The sequence below is a fragment of the Callithrix jacchus genome, chromosome 7 (assembly GCF_049354715.1).
Source record: "Callithrix jacchus isolate 240 chromosome 7, calJac240_pri, whole genome shotgun sequence".
Lineage (NCBI taxonomy): Eukaryota > Metazoa > Chordata > Mammalia > Primates > Cebidae > Callithrix > Callithrix jacchus.
This window is the reverse complement of record NC_133508.1, coordinates 104305492-104320690: the sequence shown is the minus strand read 5'-3', so window position 1 is coordinate 104320690 and position 15199 is coordinate 104305492. Positions and strand designations below refer to the sequence as shown.

Below are 15199 nucleotides of genomic sequence, written 5' to 3'. Positions count from 1 at the left end.
ACACCACACTGATTCTAGTCATACTTAATAGGATGTTTTGTTTAGTTAGCCAAACTACTGTGCGATTTGATGCACTGTCTGTTGTCTGTGCTTAAAACGTATGTTTTCACCTGTTAGATTCCTGTTCATCTTTAATAGTTAAGAGATGTTAGCCTCAAGCAAAAGAAGATCCAATAGCCTGTTGCTTAAACAGTAAAGGTATTTATTATCTAAAAAAAACAAGAGATCCATCAGAAAGGCATTTGCAGGGTTGGCTCATTCAGGGGCTTTATAATGTCATCAGATATTCGTTTTCATGCATCTATTTGACAGACCTGGAGTAGATACTATCTGCTACTAAGGTTTCCACTACAGACACAAGGAAAAAATACATTCTTGTGCTTTCTATCTGTCTGATTGTGGCCACTGAGATTGAATAGACGAATACAGTGGGGGGAAAATATCCAGTTCCTTTGTCTTTCCTCAATAATCTTAGCAGGTAGCTTGTCCTCCTATTCTTGCTGTACAATATGATGACTACTATTCAAGATAGCTTGTGTGACTAGAAATGCTTTCTATGCCTTTGTAATAATGAAAAAAAGTTTCCCAAAGCTGACTCCCCCTTATGTCTCTTTGCCTCAAATAGCCTCATGCATTCACATCCAAACCAATAAGTCATCATTGGCTTAGATCACTGATCACTTTTTCCAACTTTTAATATGGCCACAGTAAGAAATACTTTTTATATTATACACACACACACACACACACACACACACACCAGAAGATTCAACTTCCTAGAGTCCTCATTATCTCTCTTTCTCTCTGTTAGTTGAATTTGATTGTAGTATTTTTGTATTTTGCACAGTTATTACTAAGGATCCAGACAATACATTCTGTTATACTCTATTATATTTCATTTTTTAATGCTGTTCAGGATACACTAAATTGATTTCACAAGATATGAATGGTTTGTAGCTCACATTTTGAAAAACATAGCTTAGATTATTCAAGATTTACTTGAATAATCTTTACCTTGAGCAAGGAAAGACCCCAACCTTCTTTGAAGGACATGGTTGTTTACAAGGAGATAAGATTGGAGTGCTTTTAGTAAAGAAGGGTAAAAAAAAAGACCGTGAAGTAGGCAACTCTCTGTTAATCACATTATCCTTTAAGGTGCCACTCAGATGTCACATCTTCTCTGAAGTGTTCCCCGAGGGCAGTGACAGGATGCTGTATTCGTTCAGCAAAGCAATCTCCCTGTAGAAAAGTTCTTGAGTCTCTCTAAAGCAGCATTTTATACTTTTTATCAAAGTCCCAAAGTAAGACTTCTGGGAAAGCTGTCAACATACATACAAATTCATCCTGGCCAAAATGAATAACAAAAAAAGAAAGCAGAGAAGAAAAAGTTATTAAATTGAAGGCGGAATGTTTTATCCCTAACTCAAAGAAAATCTGCCACATATTATAATACAAAGCAGTTTGAAAGAATCTTCCAGAAGTCAGTGCACAATTCCATTTCTTAGGAGAAAGAATTAACCATTGAAAGAGCCAGTAGAGAGAGAATATTCTGAAAAAAATCCCCTATTATAACCACCTATTCCACCACACACACACACACACACACACACACACACACACTCTCTCTCTCTCTCTCTCTCTCTCACACGCACACACACACACACACACACAACTTAAAAGGAGTTTGTTATCAATGATAGGTCACAGAAAGATGTGAAATCCTCCCCCTTGGGATTCCTTTCCTCATTGTAAGTCAGCAGCATTCCAAGTCTGTGTTAGCAATATTTGGAAAGAAATGTAATGGTCATAACTTGTCACTTTTTGCTCTGGCTTCCTCGTATTGCTTTAGATGTACTCAGAGTTAGCATAAAAACCTAACTTGAAGGAGCAGAGACTTGAAAGGAGAATTGACAACAGAAGAGACAAAATCCAATTTTCTAGGAAGCATTTTTGGATTGTGACCAATGGTAACTGTGTAAAGAAAAAACATGATTCCATCACACAGCTTGTGAGCCATGAGGCCTTTACTTGAGTAAATTCCTTCCCAAACTACCAAACTAACTTGCTTACCCCAAAAGAGAGGTAAAAAAATGAAATCCAAGTGACACCTCACACATAAACAGAGTACCCACCACTACCACCACCACCACCACCACCCTGGGGTCATGAAAAGGTTTCACAAAATATACAGTGCCCAGAAACAAATTTTCTCCATGATTTTCCAAGGCTCCAGCTTCCTTAGCAGCCTACTCCGGTAGCTGAGTGCCTGAACTCATAATACAAGGTAACAACATCTGGATTTACATGTTAATTTCTAAGGAGAGAATTTAGCAGTACCCAGGTAAACAGGGAGAACATCAAAATAAATTACACCTATTATTTTTGGACAAATAATAAGCCCAGATTTAAGTGCTCTGATTCAAAGTTGTGCAGAAAGAAAAATAAGAACAAAGCATGGGACCTATGAAAAAGTTCTGTAGCAAAGAGAGGTCAATATTTAAAAGATAGCTGATGGTCACATTTTGGCAGAATTTGTACCCCACAAACCAGGAAAAAACTTAAACAATAATTGTTCTATATGCTGAAGGAATTAAATAAAATCAGAATTCTATGAAATAAGATTTGGAAATGTAAAACAATCATCAAGGATGAAATGATGCTACCAGAACTAAAAAATATTTTTAAAGAAACAAGTAATGCTAATAGGTAACCTAAAATTATATTAAAAGCAGCAAAGAGTAAAATAAACATGGGAATAAACCGAATCAAAATCTGAAAAGCAGATTTAGGAATAGCATACAGAATGCAGTGTAAGCGGACAAAAATATGACCACATTAGACAAGATAGTATATTGAGGGAAGAAAACAGGTATCCAACACTGAGAGAACCAATGTGTTCGAAGGAAGGAAGAGGACAAATCAAATGAATTGACTAAAAGGGGCAAGGGGCAGGGGAAAACTACCTGAGAATAATGGAAATACTTTATATCTTGATTTTACTTACATGAGTGCATATATTTATCAACATTTATCAAACTGCATTACATTAAAATATGTGTATTTTGTTGTACGTAAATTGTACCTCAGTAAAGCAAAGTTAAAGGAAAAAACAAGAGGTTGACACTACAGAAGTCTAAAACACCAAAAATACAACAGATTAACTGAAAAAAGCTTATACAAGTGCAGCAAATATTAATGTTTCATTTAAAATACAAAATATTATTAGTTTTTAAAGACAATGCTAATTAAATACATAGCAGTTTATCAAATTCTGTGCACATTATTGACTCCTGTATCCTGCCATTTATGGTTTATTTATTTTTTTTTTTTTTGAGATGGGGTTTTGCTCGTGTTGCCCAGGCTGGAGTGCAATGGCACTATCTCGGTTCACTGCAAACTTTACCTCCCAGGTTCAAGCGATTCTCCTGCCTCAGCTTCCCAAGTAGCTGGGATTACAGGTGTGCATCACCATTCCTGACTAATTTTGTATTTTTAATAGAGATGGGGTTTCACCATATTGGTCAGGCTGGTCTCGAAATCCTGTCCTCAGGTGATCCACCTGCCTTGGCCTCCTGAAGTGCTGGGATTACAGGCATGAGCCACCACACCCGGCCCCATCTGTGTTCTCTTACATTTTTCCTGAAAAGCATGTGTTAGTCATTCTTTCAGTGGTGACCTGTTGGCTGTTAACTCTTTTGATCCTTGTATATCTGAAGTGCCTTTATTTTGCTGTCACTCTTGAAGGACAGTGGTGTTGTTGGAAATTTTTACACTGTATATCATTTTTTCTTAGCACTTTAACGATAACTTTATTGTTGTCCAGAATCATTCATAGCTTAGAATTCTGTTTGTGGTCCAATTGTCATTCCTTTATGACAAACTGTTTTTAACTTTCTTGTAGTTTTAGGATTTTTCTCTTCATTTTTTATGATCATCATTTTTAGTGCAAAGTGTCTGAATATAGATGTATTCTATCTGTCATCTTCAAATCTTGAAATACACATCTGTCAGTTAGAATTATTGGTTATTATCTCTTCAAATATGCATTCTTCACCATTTCCTCTATTTTCTTCTTCCAAAGCTGTTAGATAAATGTCAAAGACTTGCAGTCTGTTTTTCATAATTTTGAACTGTTCTTTCAGGTTTTTTATTTATCTCTCTTTGCATTCTTTGTGAATTCCTTAACATTTTCTTTCAGTTCATTAATTCTCCCTTTGGCCATGTAATCTAGATTTATACTTCTTCCAAGATTTCCAGTTTTTAAAATTTTGACCTCTTTTTATTTCAGTCTGTTTTTATTGAATACTAGCTTATTCTCTAATGTGAATATTTTTATTTATACCTTTGAAATGTCTGAACATATTTTAACAAATCTAAGATGTCATCAATTGACACTGTTAATTAAACTATGACACATGCTAATACACATCTTAAAATTGAGGTGTATATCTTAAGATGCCAAAGGTTTTCAGGTTATTTTTAGATTCTTCTATTTAACTGTACTGCTGAACTTATCTTCTTGTAGATTTTGTTGGCTTCCTTTCTTAGATTTATATCTTTCATATCATTATTATTATTATTGTTTTGAGACTGAGTCTCACCCTGTCACCCAGGCTAGAGTGCAGTGGCATGATCCTGGCTCACTGCAACCTTCATCTCCTGGGTTCAAGCGATTCTTCTGCCTTAGCCTCCCGAGTAGCTGGGATTACAGGTGTTCACCAGAATGCTCAGCGGATTTCTGTATTTCTAGTAGAGACGGGGTTTCACCATGTTGGCCAGGTTGGTCTTAAAATCCTCACCTCAAGTGATTCACCAGCCTCAGCCTCTCAAAGTGCTAGGATTACAGGTGTGAGTCATTGCTCTCAGCAATATTTTTCACGTTTTAGAATTCTAGATGGTTCTCTCTCCCTTATTCACCACTTACTATACGTCACTCTTCCCTTTCCAGAAGTTTTGTAGTTACCATTACTCAGACCTCATGACCCTAAGGCCAGACCAGATTTTAGAGTTGTGAATGGGCTTCCTCTGCCAGGGTGATAATTGGGGATATGGCAGATTCAGTCATTCGTCTCTGGTGTGGTTCCAGGTAAGCCAGTTGGCATTGGAGAGGAGTGATTTTAATTCTCCTTCACAAGCCAGGGATCCTCAACCCAGCACCTTGTTTCAGTCAGTGGGCCTATTTTTCTCTTACCTTTCCCATTCCTGCAAATGGGAAAAAGTTGGATCTCCCTCTCGATAGAAACTGAAGCCAACCATTTCCCACCACTTACACTGCTACCATCCTCACCGAATCCACCGACATGTTTATCTAGATAACAGCAACAGCCTCCTAACTGGTTACTCCATTGCTGCTCTTGCCACCCACATTCTCCCTTCTCCCCACAGACTATCCATCTCTTAGCAAGCAGAGTGATCTTTCTAAAGCATATATGAGACTGTGTTATTGTTCTGTTGAAAGCCCTCCTAAGGATCTCTGTGTAACCAGAATAATATCTTAACCCCACCGTGGTTTATGTAACCCTAGATGACTTCCCTGCTATGTGCTTCAACCCATCTTACACTACTCTCCTTCTAATTCACTGCACCCCAGCAACACTGGCCTCTTTGTTTTTCAGCATTCCACACCGGTTTTACACGGAGACCTCCACACTTGCTGTTTCCTCTGCCTCTTTCTCTTTGCTCAGATTTCAGCTCAAATATCCCTCCTTAAAAGAGGCCTTCTATAGCCACCCTAGGTGAAGTACCATGTTTATATTCTTCCATAATACTTGAATACTTAAAATACTTCCAAAGTATTCAAAATTATATTATATATTTATTTGGTGGTTGGTTTACTTGTTTTTGTTATTGTTTCATGTTTTTGTTTTTTTGAAATGAGGTCTTACTATACTGCCCCAGCTGGCCTCAAACTCCTGGCCTTAAGCAGTCCTCCCACCTCAGCCTCCTGAGTAGCTGGGATTACAGGGGCACGCCACTATGCCCAGCACTTGTTTATTGACAGTTTCCTCCCTCTAGAACAGAGCTTCCCAAATAGTACTATGGTAACCTGTTGTGTTTGGCGTGGGTTATAGGTATGCTGAAATATTGATTCCTTGGCCATCAAGGCTGCTCAGTTGGCCCTATGGTAGCCTGCCCAGACTCAAACATTTATTCCAGTATACTGTACACATAATATTACTTAGCATGCTTGCCAATATATGGGAAAGACTGGGAAGTACTGCACTAGAATATAAACTACTAGAAGACAAGAAAAAAGCTGAAACTATTTCTAATAGCATTTATGTCTAGAAGAATGCTGGAGTGGCCACCAGACGTATTTGGAAGAGATCAACCTTGGACACTTCATGGCACATGGCGAGATCTGTTTGATATCTGCAAACTGTGTTCCCTCCCTACCAAGTGTTAACTGTCTGAGGCTTCCTACTGGTTAATAATGACTCCACATTTCAGAGAGATTTGAAAATTCAGGGATGCCTTTCTTCCACAAAAACATCTCCAAGACCACGTTTTTGTTTGATCTGTTTTAGCCAAATATTGGAGCTTTGATCTCAGTCTCTTCCAGTTCTATCTTGTTCATTCAAGAAATATTTTCTTGTCTTCTTGTAGTAGCTACTACAGACCAGGCACTATACTAGGTGCTTTCCATATGTTATTTTAAATTGTAAAATATTTTGTGCAAGATATTTATCTAAATGTCAGAATGGATGTGTGTCTTTTATGAAAATCTTTTATAATTTCAGCTCAAATTGAAAAAAAGCCTAGGAAACCATTGGATTCTGTTAATCACTTAAGAGATGATAGAAATAAAAGGTAATTTATTTTAAAATGCTTAATATTTTATTCTGTTTGATGATGTTTCTAGTAGGACACATTTTATAATTGGCCAGAATGAATTTATTCTGCTTTATTATTAACATTTAGTTCCATAGTACAATCCAATGAATGGTCCAAGACTGCTTAGCCACTAGATATCACATCCAGACCTTGACGACTGTCAAATGGAAAGAAAGGCATGAAAAATGAATAGAGAGAATAAATTATGTTTTTGTAGTAAATAACCACATTTACTTACACTATAACATGGATGCGAAAAAGTAGCTCTTCTTTGGATAAAGTTATCGGTTTTCTCGTGAACCTTTCCGTCTCTATATAATGAAAAAAATCATTAATCCAGGGTGTTTCAAACTTTGAATCAACAATAAACAACCACTTTAGGTTGAACTCCGTTTAAAAACTATATCCTGTCTCTTCCTGACCACACTATCCTCTTAACAAAGCTGGGTCCACCCTATGTTGGCATGAAGCTGCCTTGTGAAGCTTCTTCCAGGATTTCAACGTAGGATGTTGCAAATACCTTTCTACCTTTGGTGTTCTCCTCAACCTACATAATACAACTCCTCCCCACTCAAAAACCAAAGAGGCATACATATGACTCTCTTGCTTTCACTCCTACTTTTGCCATTTTCTCCCACAAACTAGGCAGGAAGGGATGGTCTTGTCAGTTTGAAAGTCTGTGGGAGAGAGGTTGGTACAGAAATTGTCAGTGACTTTCAGGGATAAGGGGAAGCAGAGAAGAACTGACAAGCTGCAATTAACCCCATAAACATTTCCCCGAACTGTGTTTATTTTCAGAAAAAACTCTCCACAGATGAATGATTTTAATATAAAAGAAAACAAATTGCTCAGAAATGATCGATTAAGTAAGTATTGGTCAGCAAGAAAGAAGAGCTTGCTCCCGTTGTGCTTTGAGGATGAACTGAAAAATCCACATGCCAAGATAATCGACGTTAGTCCAACAAAGACAGTAACTTCTCACATGGTAATAAGCATATTGTTAAGTAAATATGTGTAGTCATATGACTTACAGGAATCAACCATGTATTTTAGTGACCGGAATCGTTGATAAATCCTTATTACTCTTTGGTTTAATACTCTAAAGTGATAGCAGCACTTACGTTCTTAATGCTCTTTGCACAACCCCAGAACTGGGGATTCCTTTATACCAGCTGAAAATTCAGTGTTTTTCTTTATGAAGAAGGCTTTATCAAATTTGCTTGATCAAAATGGAACTATAGAATAAGAAGGATTTTTAAAATGACTGTACCAATCTAGCAGAATGCAGTGGTGTGCACCTGCAGTCCCCGCTACTCTGGAGTCTGAGGCAGGAGAATTGCTTGAGCCTAGCCATCTGAATCCAGCGTGGGTAATGTAACAAGACCCCAGTCCTAAAATGATGGGACCATGACTATGTGGTCCATTTTTCTAACAATCTGTTTTGGCTATTTCAACCAGAAAGTGCATTTATTAAAGGCTATTTAGTAACTCATGGTCTCTAGAGAGGCAACCTGGCTCGAAAGCCGTCTATCAGGAATCACCTAATTATATAGCCCCAGACTCTCCACTGAGGCCCATGTTCTGGTAACAGATAACACTTTACAACTCCAATGCTGAGCAGGGAATATTCTAAAACATTTGTTACTGCTGTCGTTCAAAGCTAGATATAACTCCTACTACCCTCACGAGAATAGTTTTCCCAGTACTTTTTCACAATCTTTGCTTCCTCTGAACTGAAGACTCCATTGGTGTATCAGATTGGCAGAGCCTAGGTCAGTCACATGCCCTAACCGCAAAGAAGCTGACAAACATGATTCCTGCCTCTAGATAAGCGTACATAGACTTGTCAAGTGGAAAATTCCCTGAGGTGTCGGACAGACCAAAAGCATTACAAACATCCATTACTATGGCTATATAGGTAATACTGGCATCACCAGTGGATTGCAAAACTAGATCTTTGTCGTCTTTTCAGTAATCATAGTAGACTTGGCTATTACTGTGATAAAAATGATCTATTCTTAAGTCAATCTATTACTTTGGCTATTTTATACTACAAATCTATATTGAGCAGTTTTTAGGTGTCAGGTATTATGCTACGAATTAGGGTGCAATAATAACTGTTGTAGAGATCATTTTTAATTTTTAAATTATTTACTAGGATACCCATATTTGTAATTTTGGCCTGTAATCAGTTATATCTCTTCTGAACTTTGACTCAATCAATTTTTTGGTGTGCTTTTTAATTTCTACAATTTGGAAACCTAACAAATGCCACAACAACTACCTTATTTCTCAATGGCAGTACCTCAGATTTTTGTTGTTGTTGTTGTTGTTCTTGAGATGAAGTCTCACTCTGTTGCCCAGGCTGGAGTGTAGTTGAGCCATCTCAGCTCACTGCAACCTCCGCCTCCCAGGTTCCAGCAATTCTCCAGCCTCAGTCTCTGGAGTAGCTGGGACTGCAGGTGTGCGCCACCCACCATGGTCAGCTAATTTTTGTATTTTTTAGTAAAGATGGGGTTTCACCATGTTGGCCAGGCTTGCCTTGAACTCCTGACCTCGTGATCCACCCACTTGGCTTCCCAAAGTGCTGGGATTACAGGCATGAGCCACTGCTCCCAGCACCTCAGATATTTATGAATATGTTTATTTTTTCATATTCTACTTTATTTCAAAAAACATTTAAGGCCAAAAGTTGAAGTTTTATCACTAACATCTCTATGGAATATTAAGATAAAAGGATATATGTTACCTACAAGTACTGTATTTTCATGTATTTGAATAATGCTATTGTTCATATTAAATATTTGTATATAGTCATATTTAGAATATTTTACAATTTTATTTACATGCTTTAAATTATATGTAGTTTTCCCGACTCAATGAACTTATGACTAATTACTCTTTTCTTTAATCCACAGGAACAAAAGGATACAAATCCCATAATTTTCCATGACACAGAATCTGTACGAATGTTACTTTTGACGAAAAAAAGATTTTCTTCTCATCCTTTAGAAAATGAAAACATTTACCGTAAAGGAACAAACTTTGTTTTAGAAAAAAATTGTGAAATCTACAAATCTATAATTGGCGATCAATCTATTTCTCTTTTCAAACCCCAAAAAACTATGCCTACAGCACAGAGAAAAGCTATACAGATCCCCATGTCTTTTAAAGCAGACCACACAATTGTAGATGATAAACTAAAGAAGAAAACTAATAGGCAGACACTAGAAAACAGATCTTGGAATACACTCTATAATTTCTCACAGAATTTTTCTAGCCTAACAAAACAATTTGTGGGTTACCTTGATAAAGCTGTTATTCAAGAAATGAGTGTCCAAACTGGAAAATTTGAAAGAATGTTTTCTACAGAAAAACTAATGAGCATACCTACATTCAGTGCCTCACCTGACAAATGTTACTCAAACCCTTTTAAAAATATACATAAATTAAATAATGTAACACCACTGGATAATTTGTTAAACTTGTCAAGTAAAATTTTAGATGCCTCATAAAATACCGTGTATGCAGCAATATTTGAGTAACAAGAAGCAAATATCCAAATTCCAAAATTATAAAAGAAATTCTTCTCCAGATAGTAATGTCCTAATTGATTATATAAGAGAGCAAAACATAGAAATTAGAATTACAAGCCAGCAGTGGTCTGTTCAAAAACAATAAACAGTTTTAGTAAATAATAGAACAAAATTAGAAATAAGTATTACCAAGAGGATCTAGTTTGTGACTTTCTATTATCTCAGTTAGATTGCTCAACCATCAGCCTTCCTACACTAAAGTCTGACTCATGACCAAGAACGGCATAGACTGACTCTGGAAATGCGCTGTTGAAAGCTACATAACATCAATACTCTTGTTCTAGAATTGAATATCAAATAAGATAAATGTACCATTAAGTTAATAAATGTGGAGTTAACTGTATATCAGCATTTCAGCCACTCATCATCAATAGTATTACATTAGTAATTTATGCAATTAAAAAGCTTTGTAAAACTTCAGTTGTTTCTTGTTGTTAGATGTTGGAACTTCATTACTATACAATGTGTTTTTGCAAACTTTAACTTCTTTTTCTGAATTGTTAAATAAGAGAATAACTATCCTTAATCTACTTAATTTTGGTAGCAAATCCTGTAAGGTATTGAACATTTTAAAACATTGTTATTTTACTGTTTCTCATTAACTCAAACAGTATAAAGGCAGAATTCAACTTAGAAACAAAAGTTGCATTTTGAAAGTTTATTTGTATTCCATTTGTTTGGAATTCAGAAATAGATTTCACATAAAATAATCTTGGGAGTAATAAATTTCAGAATTACCTAATAAAAGCTTACTTAACATTTTATTCCATAGAACTTATGAGAAAATGGTAAAAAGCAATAATTTTATAATTGCAATAGCTGAAAGAGAAAACTGAGTGAGGAAAGAATTTTTCAATCGTGACTATTACTACTTGAAAAGGAGATTGAATTAAAGGCATTTAAGTTCAAAGGCTTTAGGGGGTCTTTTGGAACATTTAAGGTGAGGAGAAAAACCTGTTTAGGCTCCTCACTTCTACTTCAGACTTGAGATTTTCTTTATTACGCATTATCATCAGTACTATTCAGGAGCCTCTTCACAACGGGAGGGAGGTTTGGACTCTCAGAAAGAATGACAAGGAGAGAAAAATGGAGACTGAATGAGAGAAAAGAAAGAGAGAAAAGCTTTGAACTAAGGTGTTGGGCTCAGGTCTGTAGGAGGTAAAGGAGGGACCTACCAGGTTCTCTTCTGGTTGCTGTCTGGTAAAAGGAGAAGCTGCGGCAGCTCCAGGTTATGAAGTTTTCTTTCTCTGTTCCCCTTCATTCCTTTCTGGTATAACAATAAAAATAATAAGAATTAGAAAATATACCTAATATTAGTACAAGTAATGATGCTAGTTTCTCTTGATAGTATAAGAGAAATAAGTGTGGGCCTTGGAATAGGGCAAGATAGGAGCATATTGCAGTAAATAATGTAAACTAAGCCTCGGTTGATTGTATCTCCACCTTAAAATGGAGACAACAATAATTTATTATACTACTATTCTCAGCATTAAATAAAATAGCATCTAGTACTTTGAGCCTTGTAGCATTCAATAGAAATTTCCTTTCTACTCCCTCCCTTTCCCCTTAAGCCTGACTTAATGTAAGTGTAATTTCTTTCCTTTTTTTCTTTTTTTTTTTTTGAGAGGGCATCTTGCTCTGTCACCAAGGCTGGAGCACAGCAGTAGCACTATCTTGGCTCACTGCAACCTCCACATTCTGGGTTCAAGCCATTCTTCTGCCTCAGCCTCCCGAATAGCTGGGACTACAGGTATGTGCGACCACACCTGGCTAATTTTTGCATTTTTTTTTTTTTTAGTAGAGACAGGGGTTTCACCATGTTAGCCAGGCTAGTCTCAAACTCCTGGCCTCAAGTGATCCACCCACCTTGGCCTCCCAAAAAGCTGGGATTACAGGAGTGAGCCACCACACCCAGCCACTGTAATTTCTTAAAAGATACTCCCTGTAGTCTCTTACTCCTATCTTTTCTAAATTAAATGCTAAACTTAACTATGGAATTCAGATTTTAACCCAAGCTGGGCTGAAATTACACTAAGAATTTTTGTATAAGTTATTTTTGGAAGTTTCTGCTGGAGCTTGTGAGCTTTACCCTTTAAGATGGCACTAAATCAACTTTAAAATTACATTTGGCTGAGGATTCTCCATTAAAGCAGCTTGAGAACAAGGAGTAGTGGTTTAGGAAAGATGACAACCTAAGCTCTACTCCAGTTTTAATTTATCATCTAATCTGCTACTAGGGTCTTGTAAGCAGCAGACTGTAAGGCCAGACTTGGTTTCTATTCTGATGCTGAGATCTGAGTATGGCCTTGGAGTCCAGTCTCTGAGTTCCAGGGTGAGGATGGAGTGTGCTGTTTCCTGGGACTAGCTGGCCAGTTGGGATCTGTGTATTACTTTAGGGAAAGGTTGCCTTTGTCCCTCTGTAAATGCTCCTGGTCTTATTGGCCCCAGGAGGCCAAGAAGGAACCATTATGTCTATACAAAAGCTGGGGCTGGACATAGTGGCTCATGCCTGTAATCCCAGCACTTTGGGAAGCAGATGCAGTGGATCACAAAGTCAGGAGTTAGAGACCAACCTGACCAACATGGTGAAATCCCGTCTCTACTAAAAATACACAAATTAGCTGGCCATGGTGGCATGTGCCTGTAATCCCAGCTAATCAGGAGGCTGAGGCAGGAGAACTGCTTGAACCCAGGAGGTGGAGGTTGCAGTGAGCCAAGATAATGCCACTGCACTCCAGCCTGGGTGACAGAATGAGACTCCATCTCAAAAAAAAAAAAGCTGGGAAATCGGAGATTGATGAATTTTCTTTCAAATGCCTCATCAGGGGACTGTGGTCTGCTTATTTCTGTTAAATAAGCAAGAGGCCATTTGCCTGAGGTTGTCTTTGTACTTTGAGTTTTTATACAACAAACTGCAACCTAACTTCATACATAAGCAAACTGAAACTTAGGAGTATAATAAATAGTTCAGTTTCATCTGATCACAAGCAGCCAGGTTTCTGCCAATCATAGGCAGCCAACTTATCACACCAAGTCCAATTACGGCAGACACTTAGCTGTAGCCAATCAGGTGATTTCTCTATTTTGCTTCTGTGTTCAGCCTATAAGACCTTCCTACTAACAATGCTAAGCAGAATTATTTGCACCTCATCTGGTTCTGAGTGCTGCTTAATTCATAAATTGTTCTTTGTTCAGATAAACTGTGAAATTTATTTTGTCTAAAGTTTTTCTTTTAACATTTTTATAGTACCAGCCCACAGTGGGCAAGGCATTTACCTTCCACCCCTTACGGAACTATGGTCACTAAGGTACTACAATAAACAGAGCTGAGCTTCCCTGAGCCAACTAGAAAAAATAATAACCCAACTACAGGCCTAGCACCTAAATGTTTTTATGTTGACACATAATGGTCTTGGAGTTAATTAACATGATGATTAAAATATATTTATCTAAAATAAGAACTCTGGCTACAACATTAACACTCTTCACCAACATTCTTAAAAGAAGCCAAAAAGGTGGCCAGGCATGGTGGCTCATGCCTGAAATCCCAGCACTTCAGCGCGCCAAGGCAGGTGGATCACCTGAGGTCAAGAGATCGAGACCATCCTGGCCAACATGGTGAAACCCCATCTCTGCTAAAAATACAAAAATTAGCCAGGTGTGGTGGTACATGCCTGTAATCCCAGCTACTCAGCAAGCTGAGGCCAGAGAATCTCTTGAACCCGGGAGGCAGAGGTTGCAGTGAGCCGAGATCACACCACTGCACTCCAGCCTGGTGACAGAGCAAGACTCCATCTCAAAAAAAAAAAAAAAAAAAAAAAGCCAAAAGGTACAGTACTGAAACAGTCTCAAAAGGTGGGAGAAAGACTTCCCTAGCTGCTAATCTCCTCTCCAAGGGGTGATACATAGACCCTGACTGATCATAAACTTAACGATTAAGATCAAAAGGTAGGGGAAAATGAAGAATGAACATTTATTTCCCTACTCCTCTTGTTTCCCATTGGAAGAAAGTTTCATCTGTAGGAACACTCATAACCTCTACCCCATCCATTACTTATTTTCCCCACTGATGAGAGCGAAACCTGATTTGGGGTGACAGCAATTGGCTCGTTTCTGAACTGGGTAAGACTAATCTATTAAAAGACTGTGAGCACTAGGGAACTGATTACTTTCTTCCCTTTTTGTCTCAGTGTAGAGAGAGCAGCAATCTTTGGTTAATGTGTGCATTCAGTATACTCAAATGGTCTACTGAATCTCCAACTGGATGAGCAATGCCATACTTGGAGATGGGGAGGCAGAACAGTGTCCTAAACAAGTCCATTCATCTTTGAACCTAAGCCATGCTGTCCAAACAGCTCAAACTGTGTTATAATTGCCATCAACCTGTCTGCTCATCTATCAATTACTTTCAAATTTGGGTGGTGAAGATGGGCATTATTTTTTAGTCCCCTCAAACCCCAACACAAATCTTCCAATGTGTTTTCTCAAAAGGCCTCTTGTCAAAGATATTGATTTCATCACATAATATTTAAGATTTAAAAGATCACTCAGTTGATATTGTCACAGGTAAGAAAGTCTTGTAGGGCATATCTGTGTCTTACTAGTGATTTTTGGATCCCCAGCATCTGTTACAGGTACTAGCCCACAGTGAGTGTGGATGGGGTGGCAGGGAGAACTACTAGAACAATTCAAACTGTTTACCAGTCATCAATCTTTCCTTCCTTGCTGAGCCACACTTTCCTGGAACGGAGATTCTAGCACCTTGAGCA

General features: G+C 37.7%; 1 protein-coding gene and 1 long non-coding RNA gene across 11 annotated transcripts in view; one reads left to right on the top strand and one right to left on the bottom strand.

Moving 5' to 3' along the window:
- The window catches only part of C7H1orf141 (chromosome 7 C1orf141 homolog), a 54556-nt gene extending 43711 nt beyond the window's left edge, over positions 1 to 10845 (top strand). For all 9 annotated transcript variants that reach the window (XM_035251833.3, XM_078332202.1, XM_054236411.2 and 6 more), the window contains 3 exons: positions 6741 to 6810; positions 7633 to 7819; positions 9753 to 10845. In XM_035251833.3, coding sequence (XP_035107724.2) covers positions 6741 to 6810; positions 7633 to 7819; positions 9753 to 10349 — 854 coding nt within the window. In that variant the 3' untranslated portion in view covers positions 10350 to 10845. The remainder of the gene's footprint in view (positions 1 to 6740; positions 6811 to 7632; positions 7820 to 9752) is intronic.
- The window catches only part of LOC103794489 (uncharacterized), a 36503-nt gene continuing 21488 nt past the window's right edge, over positions 185 to 15199 (bottom strand). For both annotated transcript variants that reach the window (XR_013520167.1, XR_013520168.1), the window contains exons 3-5: positions 11606 to 11697; positions 7073 to 7145; positions 185 to 1344 (exon numbers count right to left, since the gene is read on the bottom strand). This is a non-coding gene — a long non-coding RNA (uncharacterized LOC103794489). The remainder of the gene's footprint in view (positions 1345 to 7072; positions 7146 to 11605; positions 11698 to 15199) is intronic.